This window comes from Miscanthus floridulus, chromosome 8 (genome assembly GCF_019320115.1).
Source record: "Miscanthus floridulus cultivar M001 chromosome 8, ASM1932011v1, whole genome shotgun sequence".
In the NCBI taxonomy this organism is placed as follows: Eukaryota; Viridiplantae; Streptophyta; class Magnoliopsida; order Poales; family Poaceae; genus Miscanthus; species Miscanthus floridulus.
Genome location: NC_089587.1, coordinates 220,075,904 through 220,096,770, shown reverse-complemented (window position 1 = coordinate 220,096,770; position 20,867 = coordinate 220,075,904). Strand labels below are relative to the sequence as shown.

Sequence of the window (20,867 nt, the reverse complement as noted above, 5' to 3'; positions counted from 1 at the left end):
CCAGAAGCGTGGCGGGATAACAAAGCGCTCGTCCGGCTCCGCAGCGGCTTCCGCTGCTTTTGCTGTCATCTGTGCTATCCGCGAGGGTTTATCTGCTCGAGGAATGGCGTCGCTGCAGGTCTCCGGCGCGGGGGTCGGCGCCGTGGCCTTCGCTGCGAAGGGGAAGGCCTCCATTGGTGCGCTCCGGCTTCCCTCGGTGGTGACCGTCGGCGAGGTCCGCCCCTCGCGGCGGGCGTTCCGCGGCCTCGTTGTCAGGGCCGCCACCGTCGTCGCCCCCAAGGTGCGTGCCCAGGCAATGTAGCTTGGTGGTGTTGGTTTCACGGGGAATGGGGGTAGTGGGATTGGTTATTGGCTATTGCCGTATTGCGTGCTGTTGCATATGCTTACCGAGGCAGTATAGAGACGAGGCGAAGTCACTGATGAGTGATGAGAGTGCTGGTGGCCCTTGACTTTGATTGTGACTGAATGGAGGCAAAATGGTTGGGGTTTGGAAATGCTGGTTTGTTAGGTTATGGTTAGCTTCTTACAATTCGAAACTCTGGTGTTTGTGATGTGGATTGAATTACACTAATGTCTGGTGTGGTTTCATTAATGCTTACATGTGGTGAATTGCACCTGACTCCATGGTGCATTGCAGTGAATTATGGAGAGAACTGTAAAGAAATTATGTTTATTAGTTCAATATCTAATCTGAATTCTCATGTGTAGTACTCCCTCCGTTCCAGATTATTAGACATTTTGGCATTTCTAGACATATTGCTTTTACTATGTATCTCGACATAGTGGAGGCAGGACCGGTGCTGCCAGGGATGCAGCACCGGTCCAGCTCACAAAATTACCATTAGCAATATTAAATCAGAGATGAATACACAGAAAAATAGATAGTTATCGCCTCACTCAAGCAACAAGTACTAGTTATCACCTTAGTTGCTGTGTAGTTTATCTTCAATATAGTTCTAGAGAAATGTTTCTCTTCAATATAAATTTGGTTGAAATCTAGTTAAATTTTTAACCTTTGTAACTTGGCACCCCCTTTTCTCTATTTCTGGCTCCGCCCTTACATAGTGTATATCTAAATGCATAGCAAAAACTATGTATCTAGAAAAGCCAAAAACATCTTATAATTTGGAATGGAGGGACTGAGGGAGTACTTAACATTTTGTTAGCTGGGCCCTTGGGCAAGATCAGCCTCCTCACTTGGCACAGATAATTTCCAGAGACTATTTTTAATGCTTTTCAGGAATAAACACTATGTCTTGTTATTCATTGCAGTATACAATACTTAAGCCCTTGGTTGATAGAGTGCTTGTAAAGATTAACTCTTCCGAGGAGAAGACAACTGGTGGAATTTTGCTCCCTACAACTGCTCAGTCCAAACCTCAGGGTGGTGAGGTAGTTGCTGTTGGAGAAGGAAGGATAATTGGGGATAAGAAAGTTGATGTCAGCATTCAGGTATGTTCTTTGCAAAACATGTAAGATCTTACGTGTCTGTTGTTTTTAATACAACTTTATACATGGGTACATATTCCCATGTGAAGCAGGTGTAGCTATTCACGTATTCCATTAGCTGTTGGTGGGCAGAGAAATGGTACCCGTTTTAGTACTTTGTATCCCTTGTCCTACCTAAGAATTGGTTGCGATAGAGAAAGAAAAGTTCTACTTGAAAGCCATGTGCTGTAACTTTATCTCAGTTTATGAGTAAGAAAATCACATCTTAAACAAACAAAGCGAGCCTTTTACCTTACCTATTTGGAATATAACGAATCTAGTTGGAGCCATACAGCAAGATGGAGCTGTCAAAGCACTTGTACTGCCTGTCCGATCCACAATTTTACACGTCTGATGTTATTTGTGTTTCCATCTGAATTATTTGTATATGTGTTCTGGTGTCATAGTTCTTAATACAAGCAAGCTTAGCCCTATTGTTGGCAAGAAAAGAGAATACATGCTAACATGTGCATTTGCTACTACTTCAGGTTGGAGCTCAAGTTGTATATTCAAAGTATACTGGAACTGAGGTTGAGTTGAATGATCACAACCATCTGGTTCTCAAAGAGGATGACATTATAGGTATCTTAGAAACTGATGATGTGAAAGACATGAAGCCTCTGAACGACCGTGTTCTAATCAAGGTAGTGATCTTATATTTATTTGATCTTGACATGTGGTTACACAGTTGCCGTATTCGTGCTTATTTCAATACAGTATGCATCACCATTCAGGTTGATGTTCAACTGGCTCACCCTTGTATTTGACACCACCTGTTCATCATGGTGTTTCTCTTCTGATAGGTTGCTGAAGCTGAAGACAAAACTCCAGGCGGTCTATTGCTTACCGAAACTACCAAGGAGAAGCCATCTATTGGAACGGTCAGTTGCTCAGTTGTTTAGCTCCTCTTGAGCACTTCTTTTCTGCACGAGTCAATCATCGTTAATGCGATGCCCTGTGTCGTTTAGGCTTGTTTGACTTATAAGTCGTACTTTTTTAGCTAACGAATAGTATTTTTCTCTCACACTAAATTAGTCAATAGTACTTTCAGCCATGGTTTATCAGCCAAATAAGCCCAAACGAACCGGGCAAGGTGCCGTGGTCCCGAACTGTACTGTTATGGACCGTGTGCCGTGTTAGAGTTTAACTACGACTTTGCATCTAGTGCAAAGCAGAAGCAGAAAATGTTCACGTGACTGTACTGTTTTGGACTGTGTGCCGGCGCGTTCGGCTGGGCGGCCGGCTGGGGCTTGGTTGGCTAGCGCACTCACAGCGACACTGCTCATGTGAACAGTGTTTTCAGATATGATACTGTTTGTCAGAACAGTATTTTTTAAGCTTATTTTTCCTCCACGACATTATTTCTTGGTCGGAGACAGGTCGTAGCGGTTGCTCCAGGCCCCCTGGACGAGGAAGGCAAGAGGAGCCCGCTGTCTGTGTCCGCGGGGAGCACCGTCCTGTACTCCAAGTACGCAGGCAGCGAGTTCAAGGGCGCCGATGGTACGAACTACATCGTGCTGAGGGTGTCGGATCTGATGGCCGTCCTCTCCTGAGCTGGGCTAGAGAACAGAGGTGCAGGAGCAGGATACCATGCCATTGCCAGGGCCAGCCAGTGGTACCACAAACCACAATTCCCTGTTGCTGCTTCGCCATTTTTTGTGGGAATGGGGTTCCCTTGCGGCACTGTAGGCTTCCTCGCGGCTTTCCGTTTTTTTTTTCTTCTTCTTGGTCGTCTTGTCTGACTGCCCTCCGAGGATCAACAATAAGCAAGCATTCAGAAATTCGGTCGCACGGTGAAAGGGCTTCACTTTGTACTCTGTCACATGCCGTTCATACACCCTGCACGTGCACGTGCACGTGCCCGTTCTGCGCTGGGGGCTCCGTCAGAGGCTCAGAGCTCCGTCTACACCCGCGGCCGGCCCAAGCAGATAAGACGCTGACGCGTGCGTGGGCAACACAGCACTGGCACACTACCACCACACGCAACGCACAGCGCAGCCGGCCACGCCCCCGGGCGTTTCGTGTCACAATCCAGCGTTCCTCCAGCATTGACCGTGCAGCCGGGAGCCAGGGCCACCACTCCCATCGCCTCACCTCTAGCGTCTACTAGCGAGTACGGCTGGCCGTTCACTCGACTCGATCAGCGTCTCCTAGCTGCCAGCCAGCCGACCTGCCACGATCCACAGTGCCACAAAAGGAGAAGCGATCCCGATCCGGTCATCTCTCGTCCGGCACACAACATTGGAAGATCTCACTTTCTCACTGATTCTGAGTTGACGTCGCCGAGGTGAACAGGGACAAATGGCGAAACGCCGCTGCAGCGCAGCGTGGGAAAGTGCAAGCAACAGCGGCTCCGACCTGCCGTGCTTTTTCCTGCGGGTTGCTTTCCCGGTGGATCGCATGGAAAAAGTTCGCCGATTGTCATCCGCGCCGCCGACGGACGCAGCGCTGAATACTGACCGCGCCGGCGCCGCTACCCTACCTTCCCGTTCCCGGTGCTCTCTCCAGGCGGCAGTAGAGCTGCCTGGTCTTGTTGCCTCATCGCTCCGGCCGGCCAGAGCATCCTCGCCACAAAACGAGGGGTAGTTTACCACCGCACTGGGGCAGCTTTTTGAACTCAAACATAGACATACCGATTGCAGGGGGAGGTTATTCGTACGCATGCAAATCATCACTAGTATACATGTAAACTTTTTTTTTCTTGCTGAATACTACCTACCTACTACGTCCAGATTTATAAGGTGTGCGTCCAGTTTGTGTAATGCATCTCAAATCACAGATATAATCAAGTTCTTTTGGACATTAGCAAGTATTATGAAGTTCGAAAAGGAAATTATGCTCTCTGAGTTGCAGTTTCCACTAGCAATTTTAGTATGAAACATGGTATTTACTTATTTAAAAAGGTTTACATGCAATCAAAGTGCTTTCCACGGTGACCTACGAAGTCCCAACCCTTTTTTTTATTCAGCAAGCAGAAAAAATAAATAAAAGAAAAGCATAGCCTATCCCCATTTTAAAACCGTTTGTCTCGGCGAATCCCCGGTTTAGGGAACTTTCTTAGAAAGTTGAATTTGCGCCCTCGAAGCACTCTTTTTTTTGAGTCGGGTGCAAAGGAAGGATAAGATAGGAAGGGGTACAGTACTAGACTAACAACTACTTAATTTAATATTCATTTAATATTAAATAGTAATTTATTAGAAGTAGTTAAGTAATCATTTACTATAATAATTTATTATATTAAAATTAAATAAATAATTAGTAAATAAATAATCTACTATAATAAATAATTTACTATAATATAAACGTTTGGCAGAGATTGTAGATTTTATTTCTCATAGAAACAAAAGAAATCTTGCCCGATGGTGTTTCTAGTAAAACATATGAGCGGTCCCTGAACTTGTCCCGATGTGTCATTTAAGTTTCCAAACTTCAAAGATGTATTTTCAGGTCCTCGAATTTATCCTAGGGTAAAAATACCATTTCCAGGACCTCGCAAACTATTCTAAGGTGTCATACCGTGTTTTAAAGGCGGCTGGGCATCCAGACAAGTGTTGGGTCCACCCAGACGCCTAGGCGGTGCCTAGGCGACAAGGTGCCACTGTTTTCCAAGGTGACCTAGGTACGCCTGGACGCCTATGGGTGTTGCCAGGGGACGCCTACATGTCTTAGAACTTATCACACAGTATCATCCAAGTCCAAACCAGACCCGACCCACTATGTAGCCCAGCGTCGCACGACACCCCATTGGTCCCGGATGTTTGGCTAGTTATTCAAATGATAAAGCAGAGAAACGTTTCTTCTTTTCACACCAGGATGTAGAAACAGGAAAAATGTTGTTTCTGATTTACTTCCTTCACATTGTAACTACCATCCTCCCTAGGGGTGGAAATGGAATGGATACGGATAGTACTTGAATATTGATTTTTTTTGCCTAATACGAAAACATATTTAACTGTTCTCAAAGTTTTTTTTAATCTTTTTTATCGATAGTTTTCGAAGAACAATATCATTATGCAAATAGATACTAAAGTAAGAGTATATTCAGATATATCCATTTTATAGCATTGTAAAGTTAAAGGTGCGTTTGGATCCGAGGATAGAAAAATACTAGCCTTGCTAGGCTAGTCCATGCGTTTGGAAACCTAAAAAAAATTCTTGCTTTCGATGACGACCTTGCCTCGACGGCCCTGCAAAACCAAGCTTCTGAGGGAGAGCCGATTCATCTCGCCTTTGACTGCAAAGTCCCATCGCTCATGCGGAAGAAGATGTATGGAAATTATTTTAGTTAGACGATGGCATTTTGATATGTATTTTATTTTTATGCAGCAATTTCATCAGCACGCTTGTAGTAGTCTGTTTATCTATTTCCATGTACATGAATGCTAAAATGAAAGAGAAATGAAGCAGGGTAATTTGTACACACAACCAAATGATGATGCTAGCTCGGCAAAAAAACCAAACGTGCGTTGCTGGAACTGGCATGCTTGCCCAGCTGAGCTATATCTCAGCTCAGCAAAACTATCAAATGCACCCTAAATTTGCTCTTAGGGGGCATATGCCCGAATTTTTTAATTTTTAGCCATTTTTTCAAAAGTTTCTCACAAATAGACCCCTGGAGGAAAGATTTCAGAATCTGGACCCTTAGCTCGGCGCCATCGATGCTGGCGCCATCGATGCTAGCGCCGAGCTAACACGTCTCGGCGCCAGTGTCCCTGGCGCCGAGGTCTTGGGCTCGACGCAGACGTGACGCTGACGTGGCAGGCAGCTCGGCGCCGTAGATGCTGGCGCCGAGCATGCAGTTCCAGGCCTTGAGCGCCGTGCAACGTGGAGTGCAGATCCAGCCTTGAAATGAACACTGACCACTGTCTTTAAAGTTGAAATGACCCCTGAGCTGACCACTGCCTTCACCCTATCCTATACGAGTGCCAGCCTTTGCTAAACCAACAGTACTACGCCCTAGGTATCCAATACATACTACAGTAGTGGAAAACGTAGTGCATGTGTGGTGACGAGGCCGCCGGTGCATTGCATGTATGGGACGGCCGCATCATACGCCATGGATTAGAAAACTCGCGCATATCTCTTTAATCTGCGGTTGATGGGATTTGACGACTTGGCGCTTTCCATCTGTGCCTAAGGAATCGGCTCCAAGCTTTTCTTTCTAAGCCTTGTTTAGTTCTATCTCCTAACTATTTATATTCTATCGTATCGAACGTTGGACACATTAATGAAGTATTAAATGTAGACTAAAAAAATAATTAATTGCACAAATTGCGACTACTTTGCGAGACGAATCTTTGAAGCCTAATTAGTCTATGATTTGACAATAAAGTGCTATAGTAACACATGTGCCAATGATGGATTAATTAGGCTTAATAAATTTGTCTCGTGGTTTATTAATGGATTCTGTAATTTGCTTTTTATCAATATCTGAACATCCCATGCAACATGTAACACCTAAAACTTTAACCAAACAAGGCCTCAGGAAAAGAAAAAGCTCCAAGACTGCATGTCCCTTGTTGATGCAGCTACTTCCATGATGGGATTTGACGATCTGGCCGCTTTCGATCTCTGCCTAGCATTTCTTTTTAGAAAAGAAAAACTCCAAGCATGCATGTCGGGGGCCTAATATCGGGGTACCCAATAAGGTGGAACTAATAAACATCGAACGTTAGCGCTTCCGGTCAGACAAGAGTGCTACTACGCTTCTTGCCCGAACAACGGAAGATAGGCTCCACCTCGCCCGACCCCCGAGGGCTGGCTCCGCCTCGCCTGACATCTAGGGGCGGGCTTCGCCTTGCCCGACGTCCGAGGGTGGGCTCCGCCTCGCCCGACGGCCGAGGGCAGACTCCGCCTCACCCAACAAGTAGGGCCTGCGCCTCCATGAGGATGAGCACAGGGTACGACATGACATTTGAGTCAACCGCCATATCGAGGACCATGTCCTGCACGCCTGTAGGAAGGTACCGTCAGGATATGATGGGATGGGAGCTTTAGACCATTCCGGCATTGCAGAGTCCGAATAGTGTTGTAGGCGCCGCCTTCAGCCCTCAGACACGGAACCCGACACAGGCAGACGACAACCACTACGGTCTAGGAAGAGACTCGCGTCCTCTACAATAACGGATGTACTATCACCACGCCGTGGCCCGAAAGGAGCGACGCCCACTCCACGACCCCTTGGGCCCACTAGATTAGAGCACTCGCTTCGGCCTCCGGATGCCCTCTCCGATCGGAAGGCCTTGCCCAAAGCGCTACTTCTAACTCTGACCCCTGCGTCCCTTCGACCGGGGCTCATAGGAACTAGAAGGTGTGCGGAGAAAGGCAGAGCAAGGCTCATAAGTCAAAACCACTGTACCATAGACCATACCCTATGCGGAGCAGTACTCTGCAGCCATCCTGACATTCTATAGTGGCATCGATAGTGTTGTAGGCGCCTACCATTATCTGGCACCCGCCAGTATGGGCGACATGGCTGGGTAGACGTGGGCAACAAGGCTTAGTAGCATACGCGCCCTTCCCCTCTCACTTGTAAATCCGTTCCCTTCATCTATAAAGGGGGTGCGCTTCCTCCAACAAAGGGGACGGACTCTTGATGGAGAAGTTGAACACACACAACACTTCATACATAGCTGAGCAGCGACTAAGCTCTTAGCGACCTTTTTTGATTATTCCATCAGAGACTTAGGACCAGTCCCTCTCTCGATCGTTTGTACCCCCTGCTACGAACCTTTTTCCGGTGCTAATAACACAAGCAGCAATAGACTAGACATAGGGACATTCTGCCCAAACCAGTATAAATCTTGTGTCCTTTAGCGCACCATCCAGGCCTAACGCGCATAATCACAAATTTACTAGCCGGTGTTTGTTCGAAACACCGATAGTTGGCGCGCTAGGTAGGGGCTTTGCGCGTTTCAAATCAGGCCTCAGATGGCTAACCACGTAATCAGCTGGGTCCCGGGCGCACACGTATGTTTCGGTGATCTGGACTTCATTGTCACACTAGGAGGAGAGTTGGCGCTGGCCCATGCGGCCGTCTAGTCTCCCCCATCCGCCAACTTTAGCTACTGGAGGCTTGAGGGTCAGTCGGGCGTCTCCCTTGGACCCCAGCTGTCTAGGGAGGCCCCGCGCCGCATCACCCTCTCTCTAGAACACTCCACACGGCGCGCCTCGACGGCGTTTTTGTTCGGTCTTCGCAACACCGTGGCAACCGTAAGCCACCTTGTGGCCCAACGTGTGATCCCGTTTCCCGCGAACAGCGAGTTTGTGGGGATGATTGAAAGCGTTACTGAATCCCTCCATGGCCTCCTCATGGAGGGCCCGGGGTCGGACTCTGGTTCTGACTCTGGTAGGGGGAGCCATCATCCCTCCCAAGAGTGCTTCATGGCAGAAACCTCCGAGGGGCACGTGGAAAGCGCCTCTAAGGAGGAGATCACCCCGGCAGGCAACCTCGGCGACAGAGCCAAAAGGGGAGCAGCAGCCCCACCTCACGTTGGGGTGGAGTAGCTGGAAGCCCAAAAGCGAGAAATAGATGAAATCGGACAGCAGCTTGTCCGGGAATACAAGAAGATCGACGAGGAGATCAGGCGCCACAGAGATCGAGGGCACGCACGCACCGTGGCCCATGACGTGAACCAAAGGATCATCACCGATGATGAAACCCTTCCCTGCTTTGCTCGTGCGAGCCAGAACATCGCCACCGCGATGGCCCTGCTTCATGGCCTTCTAGAGGCCACGATGCCCGAGCATCGCTGGGTCCACCACAAGATTCGCATGCTACTTGAGCATGTGGTAGCACAGCAGGCAGAGAGCTTGATGTCTTGGTGACATGAGCCCTCCGCCAGCCAGTGTACCCCCTTGGTGCGCCCCACCAGGGACGCATCGGTCCACCAGGCACCACAAGGCGATGGGCAGCGCATCGCGATCCCGGTGCATCAACGTCTTGGCCACAACCGCGATGCACGCAGCACCCTCAACGCCCGTAGACGCGCCCACAACAACCCAAGGGAAGGGGCCCACCACGGCTATCATCCTCGATGCAGCGGACGCTATGACAATGGCGAGGACTAGAGCCTAAGCCCCGACCTACTGGGCCCTCAGGCCTTCGGCCATCACATCCTCAACGCCGCGTTTCTACCAAGGTATCGATCACCTACCAACGTCCCTAAGTACTCCGGGGAGACAAACCCTAGACTTTGGCTTGAAGACTATCGACTTGTCTGTCAAGCCGGTGGTGCGGATAATGATGACTTCATTATCCGCAACCTTCCACTATCCTTGCCGATTCGACACGAGCGTGGTTGGAACACCTTCCGTCCGACACCATCCAGGGTTGGGCGGACCTAAGAGAGATCTTTGTGGGGAACTTCCATGGCACGTACAATCATCCTGGAACCCCTAGGACCTCAAGAACTATCGCTAGAAGGCCAGTGAAACCCTCCGTGGGTACATCTGGCGCTTCTCCCGATAGTGCAACGAGCTCCCTAACATCGCCAACACCGACATGATAGGAGCCTTTCTGTCCGGGACAACTTGTGAGTCTCTGGTTCACAAGCTAGGACGTAAGGGCTCATGGACCACCAAGGAGCTCCTAGACATCGCCACCAGTCGTGCCTCGGGAGAGGAGGTGGTCAGAGCAATCTTCGATCATTCCGACAGCAAGGCAAGGCAGGACAAGGGTGCCGACGAAGACACCTCCAATCGTTCCGCTAAAAGGAAAAACAAGAAGCAATGACGCGAGGACCCACTCGTGCCTGCTGCTGATCGCAAGGGTGGTCGAAAGCCTATGAAGGGCGCTCCGAACCACTTTGAGAAAATGCTCAAGGGGCCATGCCTGAACCACGCCTTCCCCGTAAAGCATCTGCTTAAGGACTGTGGCCTCATGCGCAAGTTCTTGGCCGGGAGCACCAATAAGGGGGAGCAGAGGAAGGAACCTGCCCCCACTGCCGGTGACGCCTAGGAGAAGGACGACGGCTTTCCAACGCCGGGCGACTGCCTCATGATCTTCAGAGGCTCAACGGCCTATGACTTCAAACATCGTTAGAAGGTTGCACGCCACCAAGTCTACACGGCCCAGCTAGCCACACCTCTCTTCCTCCAGTGGTCGGAGGCCACCATAACCTTCGATCGGACCGGCCATCTGAACACCATCCCGCATCCGGGAAGGTATCCGCTTGTCGTCAACCCGATCATCGGCCCAAAGCGCCTCATCAAAGTTCTGATGGACGGAGGCAGTGGCCTCAACATCATGTACGTGAAGGCGCTCGACGTAATGGGCGTCGATCGAACGCACCTCCACCCTTTCTGAGTGCCTTTCCACGACGTCATCCCTGGAAAGCAGGCCACGCCACTCGGACAGATCGATCTGCTTGTTATCTTTAGGGATCAGTCCAACTATAGGACTGAGACCCTCACCTTCGATGTGGTAGGGTTCCCTAGAACTTTCCACGCCATCTTGGGACGACCATGCTACGCGAAGTTCATAGCCGTCCCCAACTACACATACCTCAAGCTAAAGATGCCAGACCCACATGGGGTCATCACCGTTGGCACCTCCTTCCAGCTGGCTTACGAGTGCGAAGTCGAGTGCTGCGACCACGCCACAACAATCATCGCCTCCGAGGAACTCGCTGCCCTCAAGGAGGAGGTCATCCAAGAAGCGCCCGACGCAAAGAGGACATCCGGGTTGTTCGAGTCGGCAAAGGGCTCCAAAGAGGTCCTCATAGACCCCAGCAGCCCCGAGGGTAAAATGGTATGCATAGGTACTACGCTCTCCTCCAAATAGGAAAGCGCACTCGTCAACTTCCTCCGCGACAACAAAGACATCTTTGCGTGGAAACCCTCAGATATGCCAGGCATCCTGAGGGAGGTCACCGAGCATACCCTAAAAATCCACCCAGGCTCCAAGCAGGTGAAGTAACGCCTACCCCGCTTCGACGAGAAAAAGCGCAAGGCCATCGGTGAAGAGATAGCAAAACTACTTGCCACCGGATTCATCAGGGAAGTTCACTGTAACAACCCAAAAATCCATACACCAAAAATACCAACTACAAAATTTTTCTCAAAAACTCCCATGTGTTGATGAATGTCATGAATAGAAACTCAACCTAAGAGATGCATTGGGTCTAACCCCAACCTAAGTCAACACATAAGCATGACATGCCATTTGTTAATCATGTTTATCTAAACACTGACAAATGAAACATAGCATACATTGTTAACTCACATGGTGATTTGGATTCTCATTTTATGTAATGCCTAACAACTCCCTTAAAGAAATACACCATAAAGTAATTATTACTCATACCAAAGAATAAATATTTAAAGAGAAAGCTGTTTCCATTTTTGTATAAAAAACTACACCTATTTTTGGTTATACAAAATAGCTAAATAAAATTCCTAATATATATATAAAGAATGTTGTGGGCCTCATATCTAAAACTCCAATGAATAAGGTGCACTAATTTGGAATTCAAATTTCAAACCAAATTTGAATTCAAACAAAGAAGAAGAAAAACAAAATAGAAAAAGAAAAGGAAGAGGGAAGCCTCGCAGCAGCCAGGCCTGCTCGGCTTCGCGCCCAGCCAGCCCGACCGTGCCCGCCTTGCACCCAGCACGCGCACATGTGGCCCACGAGCCGGCCCAGCACGCGCTCATGCCCGCGTGCCCGTCTGCCTCGCCTGCAGTCGCCGCCACCTAGACCCCACGCGTCAGCCACTCCCAGCCATAGGATCGTCTTCCTCCCCACACCGATTCCTTCTCCGACCAAGCCCCGACCAGCGTGGCAGGTGTGGGCTAGGGGTCACACTGGGAGCAAGACCTTGTCTCCCCCTTGCGCCGCACCTACGCAACCACACGCAGGCCATTGGATGTGATGCACGTGCCTCCACCGCTCGATCGCCATCCGCCATGGGAGCTTTGGAGCTTGGCTATAAAAGCCCCAGCCCCGAGAACCCTAGAGCTTTCCCACCGCCACTTAGTGGCCATCCACTGCACACCTGAGCCAAGAGAGGGAGGAGGAAGAAGCAGGAGGGAGAAGGGAGCTGCTGCGGGGGGGGGGGGGGAAGAAGCTCGTCGGAGCCAAAGACGGAGCAGACGATGCTGCGCTGCACTGCACTGCGCTGCTTCCGGAGCTACATAGCCGCAACCCGCCATTGCGTCACCATCCTATCTTCCATGACACCAAAGGTGAGCCCTGGTCTTCCCCTGCTCGCCACCGGACCTCATAGTGTCGGCCATGGCGCTCCACACCGAGAGCGTATAGGCCAAGGCCGTCTCCGGCCTCTAGGTACACATGCACGCACACACTGGCCAAGGAACGAACATACCATGCGCTCATACGTGAGAAAAGAGGACCACTGCTATGCCACCGAGCCTACACCATTCACCACCGGACCGCCGCCATGGCTGAATCAAGCCACCACCGTGGCCAAGGCCACCGAAGGCTCTAGAAGTCCCCTCGACCTGCCCGATGAGCCCGCTGGAGCACTGTGACGCTCACGCGCACCACATGATCGGCTTTTGTCCACTGCCACTATTCCATCCCCATACACCGTCGTGCTTGAGCTGTCGACCACCGTGGCCAGCGCCCTGGAAAGCCCCGGTCGCCACCTAGACCCCACCATCGTGTTCGCTATGGCCTGGGGAAGCTTTCCCCCACCTTAATTGGACGCCAGCGTCACCGTAGGATCACGCCGGCAAGCACATCACCAGTGGGAGCATGTCGGAGATGAAAGCAGAGACCTCCTCTCGCCGGCCGCACACGCCTGCACCCGGTACACGTAGACCATAGAGAGAAGAAAGGAAGGGTGGACGCGGTTCACCGGAAGGAGACGCGGTCCACCGTAGACCAGAGCTTGCGTCCACCGTGGACCATGCCTGTGAACCAAGCCCAGTGGAGGCCCACAGCTACGATGTGGCAGCGCCACAGCTTGCCACATGTCCGGGCTGGCCCGGCCCAAATCCAGCCCATATCCAGGCCCAATCGGCCCAGTTCGGACCCGGTCCGTGTTGACCTTTGACCGGTCAACATTGACGATTGACCTGGCCCCACATGTCAGCGTCACAAAGACTCCGGACCCACCTATCAACAAATGATGTCATGACGACGTCACGTGGGCCCCACCTATCAGTATCAGCACAGCCGAGGTGACGTCATGCTGACGTCACGATGACGTCAACTACTGACGTCAGCACCACTGGCCCCACACATCAGTGACTATGAACCATTGACCATTTACTCACCCATTGACCTAGCGTTGACTTTGACCGGACCCACAAGTCAGTGACCCAAGAGCCTCTGGCCCCACCAGTCAGGAATGATGATGTTGATGATGTCATGCTGACATCAAGATGACGTCAGTAGGAACCCCACTTGTCAGCTCAGAGCCGAGCCAATGACGTCACGCTGACTCATGCTGACGTCAGCACGCCACGTGGACCAGTTACAGCGTGACACGTGTCAGCCCAGGATTAATTCAGCCTTTTTCCATTTTTAGAGAGGAATTAAACTTCGGAAATTCATAACTAATTCATACAACCTCAGAAAAATATGAAACCAGGACCAAAATTCATCTAAAATCAAGCTCTACGCAATGAACCCATGTTTGAGTGCATTTGGCTCTTTTGAATTTTCATTGCTTCCTTATGCTATTCTATAGACGTTGCTAAGACTATAATGCGATCGTTGCAGACTCGGAGGAGAACCTGGCGAACGAGGATCGTGAGTACCGTGAGGAGAATGGAGATGACTACACTGAAGGTGCCACATCCCACCCAATCTCGTAGCACCTATTACGCATGGCTAATACAGAACTGCTATTGCTTTACTTTACTGTTATAATCATACTAAGATAGGACTTGCATGGTAGTATGCTTACTTGATGGCCTTTACCTTGACGCAACCTTACCCCTGCATACCCTGCTATTAGGCTAGACACACGCTTACTGCTATATTTTATTGCTTATACCTCTACTACACTTATACTACATTAAATGCGTGGTGGAAACTGGTGTTATCCGGACTATGGGGAGAGTGCTACGTGTGTGACTTGGGTGTGTGGAGGGTAAGGGTTGTGTCGACCAAGTTGGAGTATACAACGAGCCTAGGGCAAGTCTTGCCATGGGGTGCTACTTGGGCACCCCTGGAATGGATACCTATGGTGGGTAAAATGGTATATGAGGTGGTCCTAGGTGTGAACCTGTAATGGAAGGAGCCCGGGATGGAGGTGCTGTGGTGGCATGGTAAATGGAAACCCTGATGGAGACATTCTGGCTTGGTCATCCCTAAGGACTTACTAGTACTCAGATTCATCGGGAAGCCTTACATACCACTCGCCCTATATGATGCGGGACGGCCGGACTACTTGGTAGGATATTGCCACTACTACTAGGTTGATAGCAGACAATATAAGGAGGTACGAGGCGTAGTGGATTTCTCCCACACCCTACCGAGACTTCATGGAGACCTTGTGGACCCGGCTCATGACTCACAGTTTTAGCCATCCTAGACTAGACTTGGGGTGTACCAGGGCTGAATGGTAGAGTGACATTATCCTAGGCTAGCAAGCGGCCGGAATCAGCCTAGTTGACGATGGTCAGCGAGGAAGGAGGATCTTGTGGTTATGTAAAACCTCTGCATAGTGTATGGTTGATCGATCGATACATGTGCCGACTTGTCGGCTATGGACCTTTCCTGGGTTTCACTGAAACTAGATAGTGAGATGAGTCTTTCTCTTCTTCCCTCGTGAGAGAGTGTCGGTCGTAGCCAGGGGCTACGGGCCATGAGACAGTGCCGAGAGGGAGTTGGCCTATCAACTGAGCGATGGTATGGTGGTGATGTGGTGATGATGTGGAGATGGTGGTATATCAATCCTAAGATCAAAACCTAGCTCTGGAAAGGGGATGGGGTGGAATGTGTGTGGGAATGGTGTTAAAACTTGACCAACTATTATTATATACTTGATATGCTAAAACATAGGAAACCCTAGCCTTATAGGTTCCTTTTGAATAGATCCGACTTGCATCCAATATCCACAAAGCAATGCTCATAGGGTGAGAGTGGCCAGTACAAATCGTACTGATAAATTTTAGCACACAGGTTCTGCTGAGGAGTATAGCTCCGAGGAGTTTGACAGTTGAGGGATTCGTGCCTATGCTCAAGTTTGGCGATCTTATCTTCAAGCTGTTCTAAATGAGTGCTACTTTTGATTCCGCCAATGCGGCGATATAATAAATTATGTAATTCCACACTATTTGTACTCTGATATTATTGTTGTATGGATGTGGTATTTAACTGGAAACTTAGGTAATATGATCTACAACAGTCTTATTACACTTCGGCTCTATGGATTTCCCATCGCGGAAATCAGGTCGTTTCATTCACCACCTAGAGTGGTTAGCAAATCATATTCTTGTACGAAAAAGAGTAGGAAATAGAGGATGTGTGTCGACTACACTGGTCTCAACAAGGCGTGCCCAAAAGACCCATTTCCTTTACCACGCATTGACCAAATAGTCGATTCCACCTTAGGGTGTGAAACCCTCTGATGAGGACATCACTCTTTTGGATGTACCCGTTGATCCTCCAATCATCATGTAAGGTCCAATTGAAAGATCCTTGTTTGGTTTTGGTAATTGAGTGACAACCTAGGTGGACTAATTGTGTTTATATGAGATACATAGGTGATTAGTCCATAGGTACATGTGTGTGAGCAACATATGCCATGAAGGTAAAAATGGCTTGGAGATGTTGCAAAGCTCACACATGTGATGATGAAGGAGCTTAAATGCACATGAGACATGACATTGAGTCATGTGATCAAGGTGGAGAAGATCAAGACAAGACTTGGCTTGATGGACCGGTTGCAAGCATGAAGGGCAAGTCGAAGGCTTTGGAGTGATGGACCGCGTGGCAGAGAAGCTTGAGCAAGACTTGGCGCCGATGGACGATAGCAACGGTGAAGAGCAAGTAAAGTCAAGATTGATGAACCAATATGATCATGTGATGATATGAAGTGGATCATATCATTGTTGATCGTGTTGGTGCATGTATTGCATCGACATTGGAGGAGATGGAATGGAATGCGCAAGGCAAAGGTATAACCTAGGGCATTTCATTTCACCAGTCATAGGTGTATAGAGAAGTTTATGACCGGGTTTAGGATAGATGGCCGTACTATCAAGAGGAGCAAACTTGTTTGCATATCGGTCATCTAGTGCCACTCGAGTGATCTAACTTTGCATCGTCGCTAGGATCGAGTGGCGTGGCAAGTTGAGTGGCTAACATCCTTTGGGAAATGATTGTGAAAAGCTAACACATATACACATGGTGGTGTACACTTGGTGGTGTTGGCACATTTACAAAGGAGGTGGTGTTTGCAGGGTTGAGATGGATTCAACACTTTCGGGAGAATAGAATACCTATTTTCTATTGTGCCGGATGCAAATTCTTGTGGTTGGCACATTGGAGCAAGGGTGAAAAAGTTAGAAGTGAAAACGAGTTGATCGCGAAGACGCTGGCGTCGGTCAACTGATCGGACGCTGGGTCTGAAAGCACCAGACGCTGGCAGGGTGCGTCTGGTCAGGATGACATATGGTGATGCAGAAGCTGGAGTGTGACCGGACGCTGGGCTGCGTCCGATCACATGCGATCGGACGCGTCCGGTCAAAGAAATACGCCTCGAGGACCTTACTGGAAACAACCAGACGTTAAGGTCCAGCGTCTAGTCAGTTGAAGCTGCTGTGTCCGGTTAGGTCAAGTGACCGTTGAAATCGAGACACGTGGCCGTCTACGGGCGACCAGACGCTGAGGTCCAGCGTCCGGTCAACACGACTAGAGCGTCTGATCGGCCCGATTTTTGTCTAGTGAAGGGGTAACGGCTAGTTTAGCCCTTGGGGCTATAAATAGAAGTGGCCTTCAGCCATGGCTGGTGCTGAGCACCTTGGGGGACTTTGTGTCCATGCTTGAGGGTGCTTAGGAGCCCTCCATCTCACACATACTTGATAGTGATTATCCGATTGTGTGAGTGAGCGATTCTAGTACGATTGCATCGTGAGGTTGCATCGAGTGGCACTAGGTGATCGAGTTGCAAGCCGGTGGTGCTTGTTACTCTTGGAGGTTGCCACCTCCTAGATGGCTTGGTGGTGGTCTCCATGGAAGCCCGCAAGAACCTTGTGCGGCGCTCCGAAGAAGTGCTTGTGAGGGGCATTGTGCTCGCCCCGCGGAAGCCGCGAAGAGCAACTCTAGTAAAGCGTGTCATTGAGCTACTCTCACTCAAGGGGTAGGTTCTTGCGGCGCCTGACGTGCGGGCTTAGCAGGTGATGCTAATTAGCCGCCGAACCACCAAGTGAGCGGTCGACACAATGGGGACTAGCGTGTTGGCAAACACGTGAACCTCGGGAGAAAAATCATCGTGTCAACCTTGTTCTTCCTGTTGGTTTGCATCTCCATTACACAAGCTTGCAATTACTTTTATACATACTAAGCTTGTGTAGTTGCTCTTGTAATTAGATAGCTTGTGTAGCTTGCTAATTACCTTCTTGCTTATGTAGCATAGAAGTAGCTCCCTTGCGTGGCTAATTTGGTTTGTGTAACCTTGTTAGTTACATTACTTAGTTTGTGTAGCTAAGTATTTGCGCTCTCTAATTAAACATTGGTTGCCTTGTTATTGAGCATTGCTAGTGAGCTTAGTTAGCTTTGTGCTTTTGCTTACTAGCATGTGTAGGAGCTCCCTTATTGCTTAAAGTACTAGTGGCATAGGTTTATGTGACCTTGCTCCTAGAATTGTTTAGGAGAGCTCTAGCTAGCCCGGCACCTTAGTTGCATAATTAGTATCTTTGCTAGGTGCTAGTGAACATATATAGAGGGGTGTAGTCTTGGGTAGACCGATTGTTTTAATTCCGCATTTATATTGGTTAGCCGACGCGATTAATTTTAGAAAAGACTATTCACCCCCCCCTCTAGTCGCCATCTCGACCCTTTCACCAATGACCCGGGCTCGAATGCGTCAACTCAATTTAGAGGTGAGCTCGTTCTTAAGCGATTCTTTTTATACTTTTGAGAATAGACTACTACCTAATGATGTTATCTTTCTTAGGAACATTGGAGAGGGTCATGAAGGACTTAGAAGACGTGGTGGAGGCGAAGATGACCAGCAAGGACGTCCAACAGGAACCAGAGGCCCGGTCCAACATGATTTCGAGTCTGCCTCGGCCTTTAGGACCAGTCTGCCTTAAACTGGTCACCCAGGACACATCCGAACTCCATTTTCAATGATCCACATATGGATGGAAAGCTAATTTGATAAGGAAGCCAATCCAAGTGGTTTTATGTCAAAAGCTCTTTGAAATCAACAGGAATCATCGAAACAAGTCAGCGTCTAGAATCTGCTAGAGTGCTGCGACACCGTCTTTTTGTCCGTTGGACCGTGTATCGTGTTTGGGCGCATTAGGGGCGCGTCCAGGGGTCTTGCATGACCCTAGAGTCTTTATAAATAGTCATCGCCCCTCCATCAGGGTTTGGGTTTTGCTTAGATTATTCTGTTAAGAACAGTTTTGCCGTTCATCGGTTTGTGAGACCCCAACTTCGTGAGATTAATCATTCATCTGCAATTTGGTTTTGTTCTTTCTTGTTCTTGCTTGTGTTCTTCATTGCCTAGGTAGAGATTAGCCTTCTTGGCGAGGTCAACCTGGTCTGTGACTTGGTTGATAACCAGAGGAGCTATGGTGCTAAGATTACAGGGTTCGATCTTTCGATCTGAAGCCGGATCGGTGTGTCATTCTCCGCCACGACGATAGTTACCTCTACCTGATGGAAGATCGGGATCCCCGTTCCCATTAAGTGGTAATCAGAGCTAAGGTATACCGTCAGGTTCACATTTATTCCCTAGTTTGAGTATTTGGCATTTGTCCCATAGTCCAGTGCCATACTCGTTTTTTCTGTCCTAGAACCTTCCGCGCCATAGCCTTTGCATATTTCAGTTTTAGAGTTCGTCGTGTTGAGTTTGTGTCCTGGTCGAGGTCTTGTTGCTAGTTAGGTCATGTTGGAGTCTAGTTCATGTGTTTTCCTCATCATTTCCATCAAATCTTTGCTGTTGTGACCAGTTTGGTGCGCATTATTCCCGTTTTGTCTTCTAATTAGGAGTCAATTCTTAAAACCGGTCTAGTTTTCGCATACGGACTCCGATTTCGACGTTCCTTATATCAAAATGGATCAAAAAAAAATTTTGGATCCATCCATCCCCTGCATTGTTGGGGTTCAAAAATTATAAATTGGTCAAAAAGTAGACACAAGATCATCTTTTCGTGGTCATAAGGTTTTTGTCGATTTTGAGCAAGTTTTCTGAAAATTCCACAGGCCGCGTCTTACACTTGTTTGAGCTCATATTTTCTGTGGTTACTTCTTTTGTGCTCCTAAGTAAAGAGAAAATATCAAAAAAATAAAATAAAAAAGTTGAAATTTTCCAAAAAAACAACGACATCCCAAAAAATAGAAAAAAAGAGAGGGGCAAAAGAGAAACAATATCTAGAGGAGCATATAGAGAAGACCAAAGTGAGCTATATTAGCGTGTGCTGTCTGGTTCCTTGTTTGTGTTGCTGTTTTCATTCCACCATACTTGTTTTTCACACACCTGTCACCTTTCTATCCACCACTCTTTTGTCACACGCCTGATATTTGAAATATTTTAGACCAGCAATGAGAACAAGTACTTTGGACTATAATTCAGCATTACTTTCTATTACTAACTTGTGTGCCGGATATACATATTACTCTTTGTTTGCCTTCTAAGCTCCACAAATTCTTCAGATCAGTACAGAAAAAGGGCTTTGCAATCTCGATATCACTGCCTCATAGGTATCACGAACCAGTCACCGGTTGTACCACCCACTACTTGCGTTGGTAAGAACTTTGTAAGAGCTTAGTAAGACGCTTCCACTTGCTATGAAAAGTGACACCACTGCAACCACGTAGTCATTTGGTAGGGATAACTTTTACCGTTTGTTCCTGTTTTTGTGTTTACCATGGCAGGAGGTGAACAGACTAGAGATAACAATCCTAAGGGTTTCAACGAGTGTGTCAGCCAAGAGCGACTGTAAGCTATTGTTGAGGATGCTCAAAAAAGGATGAATGAGGCCATCAGAAAGGCCGTCACTGACGCACTCATTGAACTCAACATTGGCAACAACATGGAGAGATTGGACAAATGAATTTCCACGCTAACCGACAAGGTTACTGAGTTGGAAACATTGGTGGCGATCAACAACAATGATGTCTCTAACAGCAACACTGATGGTCTCTTGCCAGAAGACACGGTGCATGATGCCATTGGGAACATAGATCAAGCAGCCTTCCGACAAGCAAGATTACGACGACGTCTTCG

General features: G+C 48.6%; 1 protein-coding gene across 3 annotated transcripts; it reads left to right on the top strand.

The window, feature by feature from the left end:
• Window positions 1-94: 94 nt before the first annotated feature.
• On the top strand, window positions 95-18,620 carry LOC136478202 (20 kDa chaperonin, chloroplastic-like). 3 transcript variants are annotated; one of them, XM_066476558.1, is made up of 6 exons: window positions 95-280; window positions 1,273-1,452; window positions 1,977-2,132; window positions 2,292-2,369; window positions 14,180-14,248; window positions 18,585-18,620. In XM_066476558.1, exons 1-6 carry the CDS (start codon window positions 104-106, stop codon window positions 18,603-18,605), a joined length of 681 nt encoding a protein of 226 aa, XP_066332655.1. In that variant the 5' UTR covers window positions 95-103; the 3' UTR covers window positions 18,606-18,620. The 3 variants fall into 3 exon arrangements, with proteins under 3 accessions (XP_066332655.1, XP_066332654.1, XP_066332653.1); XM_066476557.1 differs by lacking the exon at window positions 18,585-18,620 and adding an exon at window positions 15,587-15,802; XM_066476556.1 differs by lacking the exons at window positions 14,180-14,248; window positions 18,585-18,620 and adding an exon at window positions 2,868-4,086.
• The last annotated feature ends 2,247 nt before the right edge of the window (window positions 18,621-20,867 follow it).